The sequence below is a fragment of the Prionailurus viverrinus genome, chromosome D1, assembly GCF_022837055.1.
Source record: "Prionailurus viverrinus isolate Anna chromosome D1, UM_Priviv_1.0, whole genome shotgun sequence".
NCBI classification, from domain to species: Eukaryota; Metazoa; Chordata; class Mammalia; order Carnivora; family Felidae; genus Prionailurus; species Prionailurus viverrinus.
Genome location: NC_062570.1, coordinates 61,333,132 through 61,352,002, shown reverse-complemented (window position 1 = coordinate 61,352,002; position 18,871 = coordinate 61,333,132). Strand labels below are relative to the sequence as shown.

Below are 18,871 nucleotides of genomic sequence, written 5' to 3'. Positions count from 1 at the left end.
ATCCTAATATATGTGAAGTGGTGTCTCATTTTGGTTTTGATTTGCATTTCCCTAAAAATTAGTGATGTTGAACATCTTTTCATGTATATATTTTCCATTTGTACACATTCTTTGGAAAAAAATTTATTCAAGTTATTTGCTCATTTTCTAATCTATTATGTTGTTGTTGTCATTGCTGTTGAGCTTTAAAAGTTCTTTATATATTCTGGCTATTAATTTATTATCAGATATATGGTTTACAAATATTTTCTCCCATTCTGTGGGTTGCCTTTCCCTCTCTTGATAGTGCCCTTTGATGCACAACAGTATTGTTTTCCTGCTCATTTTTTAATTGAAATATAATTAACATATAATGCTATATTAGTTTCAGGTGTAGAATATAATGATTCAACATTCTATACATTACTCAGTGCTCATCACAGTAAGTTGACTCTTAATCCCTTTCACTTATTTAACCCATTTCCTCACCCACCTCCCCTCTGGCAACAACCAGTTTGTTGTCTGTATTTAAGTACAAAAGTTTTAATTTTGGTGAAGTCCAGCTTATTTATTTTTATTTTTGTTGCCTATGTTTTTGTGTCTTATCCAAGAAATTGTCAAATACAATGTCATAAAGTTTTCTCTCTATTTTTTTTTTAAGTATTTGATAGTTTTACCTCTCCTATTTAGGTCTTTGATCCGTTTTCAGTAATTTTTTTCTGTATGATATGAGTTCAATTTCATTCCATTGAATGTGGATATCTAGTTCTTTCACTGCCATTTGTTGAAAAAAAAAACTGTTCTTTCCCCATTGAATGATCTGGGCTCTCTTGTAGAAATTACCTGACCATATATGTTAGAGTTTATTTGGGAGCTTTCTTTTCTCTTGTATAGGTCTATATGTCTGTCTTTAGGCCAGTACCATACTTATTTGATTACTATAGCTTTGTAGTAAGTTGTGAAATCAGAAAGTATGAGACCTAAACTTTGTTCTTATTTTCAAGATTTTTTTTGTGTGTGGCTATTTTGTGTGAGATTTTGTATGAATTTTAGATTGGATTTTTCTGTTTCTACAAAAATGTCATTGCAACTTTGGTAAGGATTGCACTGAATCTGTAGATGACTTTGGGTAGCGTTGGCATATTAACATTATGTTTTCCAGTCCATGAGCATGGAATATCTTTCTATTTATTTGTATCTTCATTAATATCTTCCAACAATGTTTTGTAGTTTTTAGTGTACAAGTATTTGTCTTTTTGCTTAAATTTATTTTTTTTATTTTTGAGACAGAGAGAGACAGCATGAACGGGGGAGGGCCAGAGAGAGAGGGAGACACAGCATCTGAAATAGGCTCCAGGCTCTGAGCTGTCAGCACAGAGCCTGACGCGGGGCTCGAACTCACGGACCGCGAGATCATGACCTGAGCCGAAGTCGGACGCTTAACCGACTGAGCCACCCAGGCGCCCCATGCTTAAATTTATTCCTATTTTATTCTTTTGGAATATATTATAAATATAATTATTTATGTAATTTCTTTTTCAGATTGCTCATTGTTAGTGTATAGAAATGCAATTTTGGGGTTTTGCATGTTGATTTCGAATATTGCAATTTTGCTAATTTATTTATTGGTTATATTAGGTATGTTTGTGTGTGTGTGTGTGTGCATACAAGTGTGATATCTTTATGGTTTTCTTCTTACAAGATCAAATCATCTGCAAACATAGTTTTGTATCTTCCTTCCCAACTTGTATGCCTTTTATTTATTTTTCTTGTCTAATTGCTATAGCTAATACTTCCAGAACTATGTTGCATACAAGCGATAGAAATGGGCATATCTCTCTTGTTCCTGATCATAAAGAAAAAACTTTCAGTATTTCACCATTGAGTACAATGTTAGTACAAGGGCTTATCATATATGGCCTTTATTATGTTGAGGTTGAGGTTGCTGGTCATTTTTTATTGTCCCCTTTCTAATATTTAATAAGAGTTAACTAGGAAATACTGTCATTCTTTCAAATCAACCAATTACCAAAGCCCTATAGAATTATTAAAGGTATCTATATTAGTAAGAATCTAACCAGGACACAAAAAAAAATTTGAATATTTAGGACAGGACATCTTTAATACTGATAATTATTTATATAATTATATAGCTTCTGAGAAGTGAAATATTAAAAATAAAGACTCCCAGAAATTAAGAACTATAGGAAGCCATACCAGCTCTAGGTCAGTGAAACAGAGAGGGGAGCCAGCAGTTCCAGACTCAAAGATATGGGTCTCCCAGTAGAAGCTGAAACCATGGAAGTCCTCTCTGGCAGGATCTGGAGCCCTGGAGTAGATGCAGTTGAAGAGAGTGAGAAATAGGGAGAAATAACCTGACTTTCCTTTCCTCTTCCCTAATATTTTCCTGCCAGTACCTACACTGAACAAACCCAGCATAAATACAGATGATCTGTGATCCTGGGAAACATAGCCTGCAATGGTCAATGCTCCTGAAATACAGAAAAAGGAGAAGAAGTTGAGGAAGGACAAGTTTATAAGGAAGACGTATTTAATATTTGCATAACATTGCAACGAAAATGCACATAATGATTCTTTTGTATATAGGGATAATGAATATCCTTTACTTGATTAAACAAGTAAAATTCAAGAGGATTCAGTAATAGAAACATGACTAGAAAGTATCCTGGAGCTTTAGTTGTTTTTCAGAACTAGATAAGATTCAAGTAAGTTACTTAATATCTGGAGACATATGGGGATATTAATATGGATACCCTAATTAATTAATAACCATGTGCTTCTCTGATATTCTCCATTCTGTCTAGCTCTCATCACATATGTTGTGAGAAGGCATTAATTCGCAGTGCCTACATGTGCTTAAACCCTAGAAGTGTAATAAATCAAGTATCTCAAGAGACTCGGAGTCCAGAGACCATCTCCTCTTGGTTTCTAAGTTCAGAGCTAGCTTGGGTGGCAATGACACTACAAGATTGATTCCCTTCAAGAGACCAAACTGTTCCTGAAGAGACTAGGAGAAATTATTGAAATTGCTTATAATCAGACAACATTCTCGAAGGAGGTGATAGGTAGGATATTCCTTGCAGGCATCTGGTCCCCCAGGATAAGAGATATAATGAAACTTGCTGTAGTATAGCATATATTAAGCTGACCTTCACGGTGAACAATGGGACCATCTCATTATAGAGGTAAGATAACCTGGTTACAGGCTGCAGAGTTGTAGTTGAGTTAGGATTGGAAAACTCAATGCTTCCATAAAAAGGGAATGATGGAACCTAGGATGGGGTTCTAGGTCCAGTCTTAAGTAGTGAAGACAGCACTTGTGGCTCTCTGAAAGATGGTTGAACTTCTTGACAAAAAATAAGGTAGAAGAAGATGAACTCAATATTTAAGCTGAAATGAACAGTTTGTTCATTCATAATTTTTGTTAGTCTACTTCTAGGATTTAGTCCTAAACTGAACTGGTCAAAACATTTTTTTAAAAATAATTCTTACTTTTATTCAGAGTGAAAGGATACTTCATGTTATAAAAGCTCACCATATACCAATATTTGAACCAAAATAATTATTTATCAATTCAAAATTTAGTATTGTTAGGATATCCTTCCAAAATAATTGCTCACAAACTCTAAGGAGTGATTTCTGGTAAGCCGATTTCTGGAAATCAAGAGTTGCATTTAAAAGTTTGCTTAAGGAATCAGACCTCTAAACCCAGACAGCAAACTGATGGTTGCTAGAGGGAAAGGGGTAGGAGATGGAAGATAGAGCCTTCCAGTTATGGAATTAATAAGTTATAGGAATAAAAGGCACAGCATTGGGCATATAGGGAAAAAAATTTAGCTTTGGAAACAGAAGGCAGTGTGAAGTGTACTGTGTGATTGAAGAATGTATTATTCACCTTCTGGAAGAATTTGATTGATCTTTTACAAAACAACACAAATATCTGGTAATCTGAATACCCATGTTTTCCAGACTTCGTCATTTTTTCTATTGGATAGTCCTTTGCTAAGTGATTTTCTTATTGTTCAGTTGAGCTGATTTTATGAAGATAAGGGTCCTTGATTTATTAGCTCAATGACTCACTTTAAAAATAGGACCAGTTTGGTTCATACTTCTTCATTCTCCTTTTTTTTTAGCTAATTTCCCCAATTGTTCTTTAGTATTTCCCAAGTCACCTTTTCATTATATCTATAAGCCCTATCATTGAGAAGGGGGTGAGAGAGGTTAAATGTCACAAATCACTGATCTCAATCATGATGGTTGGACTTACCCTTTTTTGCTTGTCTCAAATTGTAGAAAATTATATCTTCATACTCAGCAATATATCACCTGTTACCTCTCTAATACTATAATACTACTGAAATGCATCTGGCTAACTGAACAACACTTTCTGGAAAAAAAAAGGCAAGGAGATAGATGACAGATAGATAGATAGACGATAGATAGATACTTTTCTACTAATTTTTCTTACCCAAAAAAGCACTATCCCATGTATTTAATGCATTGCGAGATTATACTACTGAAGAAATAATTCAATAACTGGCATCTCTCCAAACCCATAGTAATGGAAAAAAAACATTGATATTCATATATTTATAATCTTTGTGATTTTTAATTTGGACAGGGTCATGGAATATCTATTGTTTGCATAATGTTAAATTACAACAGGACCAGTCTTCACCCTACCAGCTTTCTACTGCTTGGCATTCCAGGATTGGAGGCTGTTCACATATGGATTTCTATCCCTTTTTGTCTAGTCTACCTCGTGTCACTAATGGGAAATGTTGCCCTTCTGTTAATTGTCAAGACAGACCACAAACTACACGAACCTATGTACCTCTTTCTATGCATGCTTTCAGTGGCTGATTTGATTCTTACTTCTTCTACACTTCCCAAGATACTTAGCCTCTTCTGGTTCAATTACAGAAAGATCTACTTTGAAGCCTGCCTCACTCAAATGTATCTTATTCATTCTCTGTCTACTATGGAATCTGGATTTATCCTGGCCATGGCTTTTGACCGCTACATAGCCATTTGCCACCCATTAAGACATTCCACTATCCTGACCCCTGCAGTGGTTATAGGCTTCGGTTTGGGCATTGTCTTTAGAGGAGCTGTACTCCTCAGTCCACATCCCTTTCTCCTGAGGTGGCTTTCCTACTGCAGAACTAATGTCATCTCCCATACGTACTGTGAGTTTATGGCTGTGATAAAGCTAGTTTGCACTGAAACCAAGATTCGTAGAGCCTACAGCCTAATTGTGGCATTCCTGACAGGGGGATTGGATTTCATATTGATCATCTGTTCTTATGTCCTTATTCTTTTCACTGTCTTTAATCTGCCTTCGAAAGCTGCCCGCCTCAAGACCTTAAGTACATGTGTCTCCCATGTATGGGTCATCTTAGTGTTTTATACACCAGCCTTTTTCTCTTTTCTCACTCATAGGTTTGGCCACCACATCGCTCCACATATCCATATTTTTATAGCCAATATATATCTTCTTATTCCACCTATGTTGAACCCTATTATTTATGGTGTAAAAACCAAGAGAATCCGGGAGGGATTTTTTAAATTCTTAATAATCAAATGTGTTTGAAAGCATATATTGCTGCTTTCAAGATTCTCCCTTTGTCTTTTTCTTTTAAACATTTGACTGATACTTTAGGTAAGGATATCTTGTTTTCATTCTGCTTAGAATTTGTTGAGCTTCTTGTTTGTGAGGATTGAAGTTTTTTTGTTTTTTTTAATCAATTTTTGAAAAATTTCAGCCATTATTTCTTCAAATGTTATTTCTGTCTCTCCTGTCCTTCTAGGATTTTCTTTATAGGCTTTTTTTTTTTTTTTTTTTGTATCCTACAGGGGTCTTTGAGACTTTTTCATTTTCTTATTCTTTTTTTTTTTTTTTTTTTTTTTTTTTTGCTTTTCAGGCTGAATAGTTTCAATTGGCCTCATTCATTTTTTTTCTCTAAGTTTAAATATGCTTTTGAGCACCTATTGTGAATTTTACATTCATTTATTATACATTTCCATTATATTTGGTTCTTTTTAAATAATTCCTATTTATACTCTGTTTTTGGTGGCACATGATTCTCAAACTTTTCCTTTTCTTCTTTAGACTTGGTTTATTTTAGTTCTTGGAACTTATTTGTAATAGCTGATATCAAGTCTGATTCGTAAGCAAGATTTTTACTTTGGGTGGGTTTTGTTTGTTTGTTTTCTTTTGTCTTGTTTTTGAAATCTTGTGCATGCACTATGCACATGGGTAGGTGGCCTTCTATATTCCTAAAAATATGTGGGAACTTTTCAGATCCTCCTATGGATATCTCATTCTCTGTTTTTATTTGTTTGCTTGTTTTTGTTTTGTTTGTTTGTTGGCTGGTTTGTTTTGAGTTTTATAGTCAGTCTTTTGTTAACCCAATTAGTAAGTTTGTCTTAGGACACTTTAATGTTAAACAATTGCCATTACAATTGCCTTTTTCTCATAGGTTGATTTCTGGGTCATGTCAAATGAAAACAAGCCTTTTGAATAGAGCATTTTTCAAGCTTCCTGTTGTGTCAAATAGTGACAGTTTATTTTGATGGTGATTTTTGGACTGCCAAACCAATTTTGTCCCTTCTTTTGGATGCTGGGATGCTGGTTTTCAAAGATATAGAATGCATTTCTAAAAACTTTAAATGCCTGTGTCGATTAACTTTAATATCTGTGTCATTTCTGGGTCAGTTTCAATTAATTAATTTTTCTTACTTATTATGAATTTGTTCTTCTATTACTTTTCATGACTTATAGGTTGGAATGGATTATATATATAATTATATATGATAATATATAAAACATATGTAAACATATAAAATATGTAAAAAACAATATATATTTTACCCTGTGGGATGCTAAATTCTTTTTTGTATTTCTATGTTTTCAGGCTTTGTTCTGGGACTTGATTAGATTGAATATTGGTCAAGCTTGTCAGGTTTTGTTTTAGGCTGTACAGTGTGAAACCAGAGCAATATTTCATCTAGTACTCATTTTGTCTCACTGTTTGGTTTCCCTATATTTTCCTATATCACAATAAATTATGAAAAATTCCTCAGTGACTTCTCAAAAAGGGTTGGCTTCAAATATTGTCCCAATTTTGTGTGTGTGGTTTTGGGTAGATTGGTTCACAGAGGTTTTGCTCCAACTAATCTGAACTATTTAGTTCACAATGAACTAAACAGTATTGAAGTAATTTTTAAAGCAGTCCTTCTGAAGAACAAAGAAGTTGTCTCTCTGCAGATTTCTTCTCTTTGGTACACTGATTTACTGTTTCTGTTTTATTCTTCCAAGAATCCCAGATACAGGGGTACCTGGGTGGCTCACTCGATTAAGCATCCAACTCTTGATTTCAACTCATGTCATGATCTCATGAGTTCATGAGTTCAAGCTCCGCATTAGGCTCTGCACTGACAGCAGGATTCTGTATCTCCCTCTCTCTCTCTCTCTCTGCCCCTTCACCACTCACTCTCTCTCAAAAATAAAAATAGAAATAAATTCCTTTTTTTTTTCAAAAATTAAAAAAAAATGTTTATTTATTTTTGAGAGACAGAGAAACAGAGGATGAGCAGGGGAGGAGCAGATAGAGAGAGACACACACAGAAAGAATCCAAAGCAGACCCCAGGCTCTGAGCTGTCAGCACACGATGCAGGGCTCAAACTCAATGAACTGAACTGTGAGATCATGACCTGAGCCAAGCTTGGAAGTTGGACGGTTAACCGACTAAGCCATCTAGGCACCCCAAATGAACAAACAAACAGAAATCTTAAAAGAAGGAGAAGGAGAAGGAGAAGGAGAAGGAGAAGGAGAAGAAAGAAGAGGAAGAAGAGGAAGAAGAAAAAAGAAGAAAGCTGAAAGAGGAAAGAAGAAGAATCCCAGCTCCCAATCCTGAATTTAAGAATCATGTTGTACTCTGCCTGGGCTCTACCTTTCCCTAATGTGTTTTGGTAACTTTCCCTATGTAGTAAGCTTGGGCAATTGAAAGGATAACCTCATTAGTTTCCCATCCCACAGACCATTGTCTTTCATTATCTGATGTCCAATACCTTGAGTGCCTTTACTTCATATATTTTATGGTACTTTAATTCTTTCATCCACATTCGTGTTACTCCAGCTTGTCCAAAAACAATTGTCCCCACATATTCCTTTAAGTTCAAATTTAGAAAGCCTCAACTATCGGGGCACCTGGGTGGCTCAGTCGGTTAGGCGTCCGACTTCAACTCAGGTCATGATCTCACGGTTCGTGAGTTCGAGCCCCGCGTCGGGCTATGGGCTGACGGCTCGGAGCCTGGAGCCTTCCTCCGATTCTGTGTCTCCCTGTCTCTCTGCCCCTCCCCCGTTCATGCTCTGTCTCTCTCTGTCTCAAAAATAAATAAATGTTAAAAAAAATTAAAAAAAAAAAAAAGAAAGCCTCAACTATCTAAATTCTTATATCTGATTCTTCACTATACAAATTGTGAAACATTTTCCCATACTGTTCACTAATTGAGTAAACATACACAGACACACTCGTATGCACATACAAACACACACAGTGTATCTGTATAGACTGATATAAAATACTTCAGTTGATAGGGTGCCTGGGTGGCTCAGTCGGTTGAGCATCTAGCTCTTGATTTCAGTTCAGGTCATGATCTCACATTTTGTGAGTTCAAGCCCCAGAAAGGGCTCTGTGTGGACAGTGGGAGGTCTGCTTGGGATTTACTCTTTCCTTCTGTCCGTGTCCCTCTCCTACTTGTTCTCTCTCTCTCTCTTTCTCTCTCTCTCTTCCTCTCTCTCAAAAGAAATAGATAAACTTAATAAAAATTATTAAAAAAAATTTTTTTAACATTTATTCATTATTGAGAGACAGAGAGAGACAGAGCATGGGAGGGGCAGAAAGAGGAGGAGACACAGAATCTGAAGCAGGCTCCAGGCTCTGAGCTGTCAGCACAGAGCCTGATGCGGGGCTCAAACTAACAAACTGCGAGATCATGACTTGAGCCGAAGTCAGATGCTTAACCAACTGAGCTACCCAGGTGCCCCCTAATAAAAATTATTTTTAAAATATTTAAAAATAAAGCAAATACTTTGTTTTAAATATACCTTTATTAAAAATAGAGCTGCTTTTGGAGGATGTTGCTTTCATATGCATGAACTTTGCCTTTATTTTTATTGTAATGAAATCTAGACGTAATTACCAGTCATCCATGGTCAGTGCTTTATTGCTATCCATTTTTTTATGAAGTTTATTTATTTATTTTGAGAGAGGGAGCAGGGGAGGGGCAGGGAGAGAGGAAGAGAGAGAATCACAAGCAGACTCCACACTGTCAGCACAGAGCCTGACGCAAGGCTTGAACTCACCAACAGTGAGATCATGACCTAAGCAGAAACAAAGAGACACTTAACCGACTGAACCATCCAGGTGCCCCTGCTATCCATCTTTGTATGTCGAATTTATAGCCTAGAGGGGCACCGGGGTGGCGCAGTCGGTTAAGCGTCCGACTTCAGCCAGGTCACGATCTCACGGTCCGTGAGTTCAAGCCCCGCGTCGGGCTCTGGGCTGATGGCTCAGAGCCTGGAGCCTGTTTCCAATTCTGTGTCTCCCTCTCTCTCTGCCCCTCCCCCGTTCATGCTCTGTCTCTCTCTGTCCCAAAAATAAATAAACGTTGAAAAAAAATTTTTTTTAAAAATTTATAGCCTAGACCAGCTGACATAATTGGAACTCCCTAAAGGCAACTGGGTGTAGGGTGTAAGGGATTTCCCTTTCCAATAAGGAAATCTTTAAATCCAATGAGTCTCAGAGGAGGACAATCTATGTATCATTTATTATTACCACTTCAATTCCCATCATGATTAGTTGCCACTACCACTTATTACCATGATTATTATGTTATTCATTGTATTAAATACCATAACCATATTAATTCATTTAAGCTTCATATAGACAATATGATATATGTACTACTAGTATTCATATTTTAAAGTTCAGGAAATTTGAGATTGTAAAGATGAAATTACATGAAAACAGTTATACAACCAATACTAGCAGAGCCAACTCTGAAGACAGGTCTTCCTCTACAGCATGAGGTTCATCACATTTTATCTAACGACACTCATGCTGATGTTAACAGCAAAAGGAAGGTCTGTCCATTTAGAAGCATTAGCCACTTAGTTCCCTCCGTTTCCAGAAGACTAAAAGCCTTTCGTTCAAAGTATTCTAGATTATTTTGGTAATCAGAGATGTAGAAATATATGTCTGCATATCTATCTGCATATCAATATATCTATATCTTTGTAATTAAATATTTAAAAAAAGAAGAGAAGAAATAGGATATGGAATCCCTGATATTTAACGCTATCTATGGAGTAGACTCCTGGTGTTAATAACACTATGCTTTCCTTGTACTTTACACATCAAATAGGGGCCTTTTACACCATACTGACTGAGAAAAAGGAAACAGGGAATTTTGTCTTTAAGAAGGGAAACTCAGATCCTGGGATAAAATATGTTATATAGCACTATATATATATATATATATATATATATATATATATGTTTTCCCTTCCATTCAAGTTGACATATTAAATCTCACAGTGCTAAATGTGTTCTTTTGAGACATCCTTAGTTGCTCTTTGTTTGATTTTGGCAAATCATTTATCCTATGAGCTCTAGCGAAGCTATCTCAATGGATAATATAAACATCAGAGGCAAAATAAATGGTACAGTGGATGGCAAGGGAAGTCTGCAAGTGTAGACTGGTCAGAGAAGACTAAGGACAGGAGAAGTGGTAGAAAAGGGGACAAAATCCCTCATTATGTTTTCTGTGTTGGCTTATGTCTGGTATACCTCATCCATTGGTCATCAGTGTTTGCTAGTTCTAATTTCACAGATTCCTTCCAATGCTAGCAACTAAAGAGCAACAGGGAATTTAATTACACTACTTGACATTGTTACCTAGTCCCTCACATCCATTTGGAAATGGAAATCCCAGGCTTACATTTGAAAGGCAAAATTAAATAACGAAAGTAATAGTAAATTAAAAAAAATGACTTTTTATTTGTCAAACAGTAAATGGGGTATTTTGTTGTATACATTATTAATTTTCATATTATATAACTCCTGAAAAGAAGATATTATTATCCTCCTCTTTAAGATAAGGAACTAACATCAACTAAGCTGTTGTAACTCATGCAATGTCTGGGGAAATATGAAATTTTAGGGAATATCTGGGTAAAGATGATCATTTCAGGTGATTATGAGGCAGGCACTGCATGGGTAACACTTTATTCACACTGCTTTAAACAATACTGACTTATAACTCTGTTCGAAAATGTGGGATTATAGAAAGTTTATTCAGCTTCATGCTGTGAAGACCGATGTTTTCCTTATACAATCTGCAATGTTCAGTTCCACAAAAGTACAATTAAACAATCATCATTGTGACCCTAGTACCCACACACTCTTTTGATTATTGGTTCCTGAGGTTAGTCCTCTAATGACTGCAAAAGTCTCAGAAGGCTGTCATCTGTCTGGTCAGTGAGATTCCTCTAGAAGAACAAAGAGAGACATTCTCATTGGTGATCATTGACAGCCATCCCCATGGGGCATTCGTTTTGCATAACCCTCCTAAAACCTATGGCTCCAGAGCAAGAAGCAGCAGGCAGCTGGTTTGTCTTATAGGCGTCTGCAAGATGAATGCAACCCCAGGCAAAACCCAGCCAGATGAAGAAATAGGACTACGTGAGACAGGCATTTCTACTCGAGAGAAAAACAGAAGAATTAAAAATACTTAATAGCTTATATGACAAGGATAGTGAGCAACAAATGTACTCCAACCATAGCACAGACGCAGCATCAGGAAGGTCTCCTTCCATGCCAGTCTTTACTTCCATGGCTAAATTGTAGGGGCATCTACAGGGTCTCCCATAGAGGGTAAGGTGACTAAAGGAAAGGCAGCACTTAGGGAATTTAAGATGCAGACTATTTATAAACAAGAACAGAATTAATTAAACATAATATTTTATGGGCTTACTGGTGCATGCAACTGAACAAAATGTTTTCTAGGTTTGAAAGATATTTGAGACCAAAAGTAATGGTAAATGAGGTAGTTAAACTCTGAAGTAGTGCACACTGCCTGCCACTCTGGCGATGCATCTGAGAGGTATGGCTAGATGCTTTGTTTGAACTTTATAAAGTGAGAGTAACATAAAGATCAAGTAAAACCATAAATCAAGGTCCGTTTAAATGGCCCAAGTATTCATATTTGTCTTTGCATATCAGTCTGATCACATTCACAGAAATTGATTTATGCTAGGTTCAGTAAGTGTTTTCAATCCAAAATAGCAATTTGCTTTTATAGACAGTTTCTAAGTAAAACGACAGTTTTCCAATGAAGAGAAAAAATAAGCCTGATAGGGGAAAAGATGTTTTAGAGACATAATCAGGGCAATAACTATCTAGTTTTCACTTGAAAATCAGCCTCTTTTTGTTCTTATTTGTTTAGTGAAACTATCAGCAAAATAAATCCATGCTGTTTTCAGTAATTACAGGGTGGTGTTTATGAAGTGGATATACGGAGCAAAATATGACTTTAGGTAGTGTGTTTTCTTTCTCTAGGGTAACGTTTACGCTTTCTTTCACTTTTTGAATTTTAAGATTAAAACAAATATTACTGGCTAATTCCAAAATCCTCACCCTCCATACCTGTTTCTGGCACAAACTTTCCTTCCCTCTATAGATTATCATAAGATATGGGTCACATATTTGATGTACAAAGAGTATTTTTTTAAATATTTATTTCTTTACTTTTGAGAGAGGGAGCACAAGCAGGGGAGGAGCAGAAAGAGAGGGAGACACAGAAACCCAGGTGCCCCACGAAGAGTATTTTTTTTTTAATTTTTTAATCTTTATTTTTGAGAGAGAGAGAGAGAGACAGAGCATGAGCAGGGGAGGAACAGAGAGAAAGGGAGGAACAGAGAGAGAGGGAGGCACAGAATCCAAAGCAGGCTCCAGGCTCTGAGCTGTCAGCACAGAGCCCGATGTGGGGCTCGAACCCATGAACCGTAAGATCATGACCTGAGCTGAAGTCGGACGCTTAACTGACTGAGCCACCCAGGCACCCCAACTATCTTTTTACTCCATTTGCTTTTAAGATCTCTATGATTTCTGAAACTCTGTTAACTTTTTAAAAAATGTGTCTATATGGAGATGCAGTTGATTTATAACATTGTATAATTTAAGGTATACGGTTGTTAATTTGGCACATTTATATATTGCATTATGATTACCACATAGCATTAGCTAACACCTTTAATCATATCTTTTTTATCATTTCTTATTTTTTTATCTTATTTTGTATATTTTTATTATCTTATTACCATTTCTGTTTTGGAGTTAGGAAAAATTAAAATCTAATCTCTTAACTACCTTGAAGTTTATAATAGCAACATTTTTGTCTATAATCATTTTGCAGTGAATTAGATCTCCAGAACATATTACTAGTTGCAAATTTCCACTGACTCTTTGTTAACTTTTTAAAGTTATTCCTGATTTTTAAAATCCATTTTAAAGTCTCGCTCAAATCAAATTTCATTGTCCACGGACATCATGTGATAGAGTAATTGTGTACTTCCTCTGGCACCATTTATACTTCTCAGAAACTACAGAAACATCTGTTGCGGTGCTTGAGCCGCTGGGACTCTCCAGTGGAACTGTAAAATCTGAAGTTAGCATTTCATGAGGGAATAATTCAAATCTCTGAATTCCTGGCTTTAATTCAGCACAACACAATTAATCTGGAGGGATGTAGACAACTTGTCTATGTTTACTTAAACCTAAGACATGAGAGAGGCAGTGATGAGGGTACTGTAGCATATTGGTGTGAAGAAGGACTTTCTAGAACTCAGGCATAAATATTCAAATTTACTTTGGACTCTTGAGAGTCAGCTGTGCTGAAAATAAACTGAGAGCATGCAATAGAGGAAGACACGGTGGCCCCTCTGAAGATAAGTTAGAGACTTCTCTGGATTGCCTCCTTGTTGACAGGTAAATTGGTGTAGTCCCACCACATAGAACTAGCCACTAATAAGTTAGATCAGGATGCTCTTGGCATTTTCCCCAATCATCCTTTAGACATTCTGGTCCACAAGGTACCTGGTACCAACTCTGGAAAAGTAAGTGTATGCAGGTATATTCTCTGGGCTTAAGAATAATTTAGTAAGAAATAACATACTAACCATTAGTTTCACAGTGAACAGCTGGTATCAACTGAGATGTTGGAATGTAAATTTTATATTATATATTTGTATATTAGATATTATATTAATATTGTATATATTTATTTATATCATATATATATATATATATATATATATATATATTTGTATGAATTATCATGAAAGCATGGACAATCTGCCAGAGTAACATTTTTCCAGGGATCCTGGAAAATCCAGGGAGCATACTTTTTGGATGTAAGGTCAATGACTTTGTTGCTATCTTAAAGCTATTATGCATTTAAGTGATCAGATGCTGGTTCTTTTATGGCCAGAAATTCACCAGGGCAGCATTCAAAAGTATTGTCCTTTGAAGCATTGCAAGTGTGGAATGCTTATTATTCCTTCATGTCTTGCTTTTAAAAATCTCTATTTAGAATTTATCTCATGCCAAATTCTCCAACACCATAATTACTTTGGAGGGGTACTTCTCAGAGAAGGCATTGTTACAGGTTCCTTGTTAGAATGCGAGGAACTTGAGTTATTTATCAGAAATTTTGCAAAAGGAAGGAAGAAAGAAAGAAAGAAAGAAAGAAAGAAAGAAGAAAGAAAGAAAGAAAAGAAAAAGAGATTTTGCTTAGCCTGGCTATCACAGACAGAAGGAGAAGACTTAGTGTCAGGCAGAATGTTGTGGAGTTTCTGAGCTTAGGAGATAGTCTTTACTCAAACTAGTCCTTAATGAGATTAATAGCTGACAGTAATGCAATACATGTAATTTCAGAGAAGCTCACCAAGGAGGACTTAAAATATGAGTAAAATTGCTCAGTTGCACTTTTACCTAAGTAATCCTACTGTATATTTACCAGAGTATATATGCACTTGACCACTCCAGGGACAAAGGAAGGAAAGAAAGCAAGACCATATCTTCACATAGCCAGAATCACCATGATTGACTTTAACTCCACTGCATTCACCAATCCTAGTACCTTCTTCCTGATGGGCATACCTGGCCTAGAATATTTGCATATTTGGATAGCCATTCCTTTCTGCTCAATGTATATTGTGGCGCTCATGGGAAACATACTTATCCTTTTTATCATCAAAACTGAGACTGTTCTCCATGAACCCATGTTCTATTTTCTTTCCATGTTGGCCATCACAGACCTCATCTTGTCAACCTCCACTCTTCCCAAGATGTTGGGTATGTTCTGGTTCAATTATCATGAAATCGGCTTCCATGCCTGTCTCACTCAGATGTTTTTCATCCATGCTTTCTCTGGGGTGGAGTCAGGGCTTCTTGTGGCCATGGCACTTGACCGGTATGTGGCAATCTGTAATCCGCTGAGACACACATCCATTCTTACAAATACTGTGGTGGCTCGAGTTGGCATAGTGGCACTTCTACGTGGGTTAGTACTAATGACACCACATCCATTTCTAGTAAGGAGATGGCCATATTGCCAGTCCAATGTAGTCCCCCACACATACTGTGAGCACATGGCTGTGGTGAAATTGGCTTGTGCTGACATTTCCATCAATAGTCTTTATAGTTTGGCAGTCATTGTCTTAATTGTTGGGACTGATGTGACATGCATCTCTCTGTCCTATGTACAGATACTTCGTACTGTATTTAATCTCCCTTCTAATGATGCCAGGTTGAAGACCCTCAGCACTTGTGGGTCCCATGTGTGTGTCATCCTCACCTTCTACATCCCTGCTCTTTTTTCCTTCCTCACCCACCGTTTTAGTAAGCATATACCACGCCACACCCACATCCTGCTGGCCAACATGTACTTGTTGGTACCACCTATGCTGAACCCTATCATCTATGGAGTAAGGACCAGACAGATCCGAGAATGTGTTCAACAATTATTCATGACTAAAATCAGCTGAGAATTCTGGGTCTTATTTTTCCACTTATTCCCATCCTCCTGTAATTCTTTGGTATAAATTTCTTAGATTCTAGCTTCAGCAAGACCAAGTATTAGAATCTTAATTCTTACTTACTATTTCCATAAGTGGAAGTTATATTTAACTAACATGCACATGTAAAACAGATACAGCAATACCTATGTCATAAGTTAATGGTTACAAAGTGTTTAGTACTGTTTCTAGTATATTGTAGCACCTAATAAAGATATTATTTCAGTCTGTGAAATAATTCTTCTGTGTGTTATGTGTTTGTTTTCTCAGTGTCTTTATGAAACACGTTTATTAGTTTATTTTATAAGATTAACCAAATAAGAACATCAATCTGTGGCACTTTTTTTTTAATGTTTATTTATTTTTGAAGGAGAGAGAGACAGAGCATGAACTGGGGAAGGGCAGAGAGAGGGAGACACAGAATTCTAAGCGGGCTCTAGGCTCTGAGCTGTCAGCACAGAGCCTGACGCAGGGCTCGGACTCAAGAACCATGAGAATGACCCAAGCCAAAGTCCGACGCTTAACTGACTGAGCCACCCAGATGCCTCTTTTTATCTTTTTTAATGGGGGAATTTTCAACAAGACAATCCAGATGGCAGTCTGCATTGGGTTGATTTGTCCTCTCACTGTAACCATAGGGAAAGTTGGTGAGAGATGGGCAGAAGAGAAAAATGTTGGGTAGGCCACAGAGCTTTCAGCTTGCAACTTATGAGAAGGGTGCATGTTAGGAACTCCCTTGAGAATTGATATGGATTGCAAAGTGAGTCATTCCCACTGCTAGTGCAAACACTGTGTATCTTTCAAACTTGTGGAAAATTTCAAAGAATGAGAACTGTTATTCCTGAAATAAGCAAATAAAATAAAATGATAACTGATTTTGCATTCATCTATCCACTCAGCAAGTATCTAGTAAGTATCTGTAATGTGCCCAACACTTATATGGGCATAGAAGACATGACAGTAAACAAAAGAAGCAAAATTATTTCCCTTAGTGAAGCTGATAGGCAATACGTAAAGATGGTAAATGAAAGTAATTAATGTATACTGATTATAAGGGGGACTTTTCTAGTAATATTTAATGTTACAAATTTTAGTCTAATCTACTTCTGGTTGTATCCCACACCTTTTGATTGCTGATGGATACTGAAAGAGGAATCTTAAATTTTCCAAATACAATAGTGGATCTGACAACATTTTCTTTCATTCCATCAATTTTCTTCATGTAATTTGAACTCTGCACTTAAGTGCATATGCATTTATCTTCTTTTATCTTGATATAATACCTGTCTTTATCCTTGACAGTATCTCTTATTCTGAATTCTACTTTGTCTTATATTAATATAGCCACTTCCTCCTCTTTTACATACTGTCTGCATGGCATGTGTTTTCCAACTTTTTAATTTAACCTATCTATGTATTTATATTTAAAGGAGTTTTTTGTACACAAATACAGTTGGATCTTGTTCTTTTATCCGATTTCACTATCTCTGTCTTAAATTGGTGTGTTTAGACCAGTACCATTTAATGTGATTAATGATATGGTTGAGCTTAAGTTTACTATTTTTGTGTGTGTTTCCCATAAGTCTGATCTGTTTGTTGTTCTTATTCATCCCCTCCCCCCACTGCTTACTTTTGAATTTAAATAGTTTTAGTATTGAGTTTTAATCTATCTATTGGTTTTTGGCTATAATCTAGTTTATTTTATTTTATTTTGTAGGGATTGCTCTAGATCACAGTTTTCCAACTGTGACACTGTTACTATTTTCAGCCAGATAATAATTTGATGTAAAGTTTGTCCTGTGCACTGCAGGATGTTTAGCACCTTCTCTGGTCTATGGCTGCTAGCTACTGCTAACAACTAATGGTATCTCTAGAAATTACCAAATGTCTGACTGGGAGCAAATAGGACTGAGAACCACTGATATACAGATTGTGACATACATACCTAACCTTTCACAATTGACTTAGAGTTAATATTTTACCACTTCAAGTGAAATGTAAAAGAACCTTACTTTTATGGGATCCTGTACTTCCCTACATGTTGCAGTTGTCAAATGTACATCTGCACGCATGGAAACCCCACAAAAGCTATGTAAAAGTTATCTTAAACAACTGGAGCAAGTGAGTTTCATATTTAACCATATAATTATAATTTCTGTTGCTCTCCCTTTACTACTGATCTCCTAATTTTCAAATTTGTATAACCTCTCTTCAACCATAAGTCATTTTAGAATTTCATGTTGAGACTGGCTGCTGGTGATGGATTCTCTCAGATTTTCCTCAGCTGGCAAAGCCTTTATTTCATCTGCGTTCCTGAAATATATTTTCTCTGTGTACTGAATTTTGAGTTAACTGTTTTTTTAAAATAAATTTTAGCGCTTAAAAATACTGTTCCAGTGTCTTCTGGACTTTAAGCTTCCTTATGAGAAATTACACTCATTCAAACTGTTCATCTTCACATATCACTAAATATATTTCTCTGCCCAATATTTTTTTTCCTCCTTCTGGGACACCAGTGACATGAATATTAGAGATTTTTATGTGTTCTATATCCTTGAAGTTCTGTTCATGATTTTAATATTTTTTCTCTATTCTCCAGATTGAATCATTTTCTTAATCGAGTTTACACTTTCTTCTTCATTCTGCTATTGAGCTAATCTGATGAATTTCAGATTTAAGACTTTTACTTATAAAATGATGACATTGTTCTTTTTTTATACTTTGTT

General features: G+C 36.1%; 2 protein-coding genes across 2 annotated transcripts; both read left to right on the top strand.

Annotated features, from left to right (window-relative positions):
* Positions 1-4,642: 4,642 nt before the first annotated feature.
* On the top strand, positions 4,643-5,593 carry LOC125146713 (olfactory receptor 52K2-like). The gene has a single exon (XM_047823469.1). It carries the CDS (start codon positions 4,649-4,651, stop codon positions 5,591-5,593), a length of 945 nt encoding a protein of 314 aa, XP_047679425.1. The 5' UTR covers positions 4,643-4,648.
* Positions 5,594-15,095: 9,502 nt separating this feature from the next.
* Positions 15,096-16,115, top strand: LOC125176714 (olfactory receptor 52E4-like). Its single transcript, XM_047878516.1, has one exon. It carries the CDS (start codon positions 15,096-15,098, stop codon positions 16,113-16,115), a length of 1,020 nt encoding a protein of 339 aa, XP_047734472.1.
* Positions 16,116-18,871: the final 2,756 nt, after the last annotated feature.

Coding starts and splice junctions, on each gene's coding strand:
- LOC125176714 (XM_047878516.1), top strand. CDS start 15,096: ATGCACTTGACCACTCCAGGGACAAAGGAAGGAAAGAAAGCAAGACCA.
- LOC125146713 (XM_047823469.1), top strand. CDS start 4,649: ATGTTAAATTACAACAGGACCAGTCTTCACCCTACCAGCTTTCTACTG.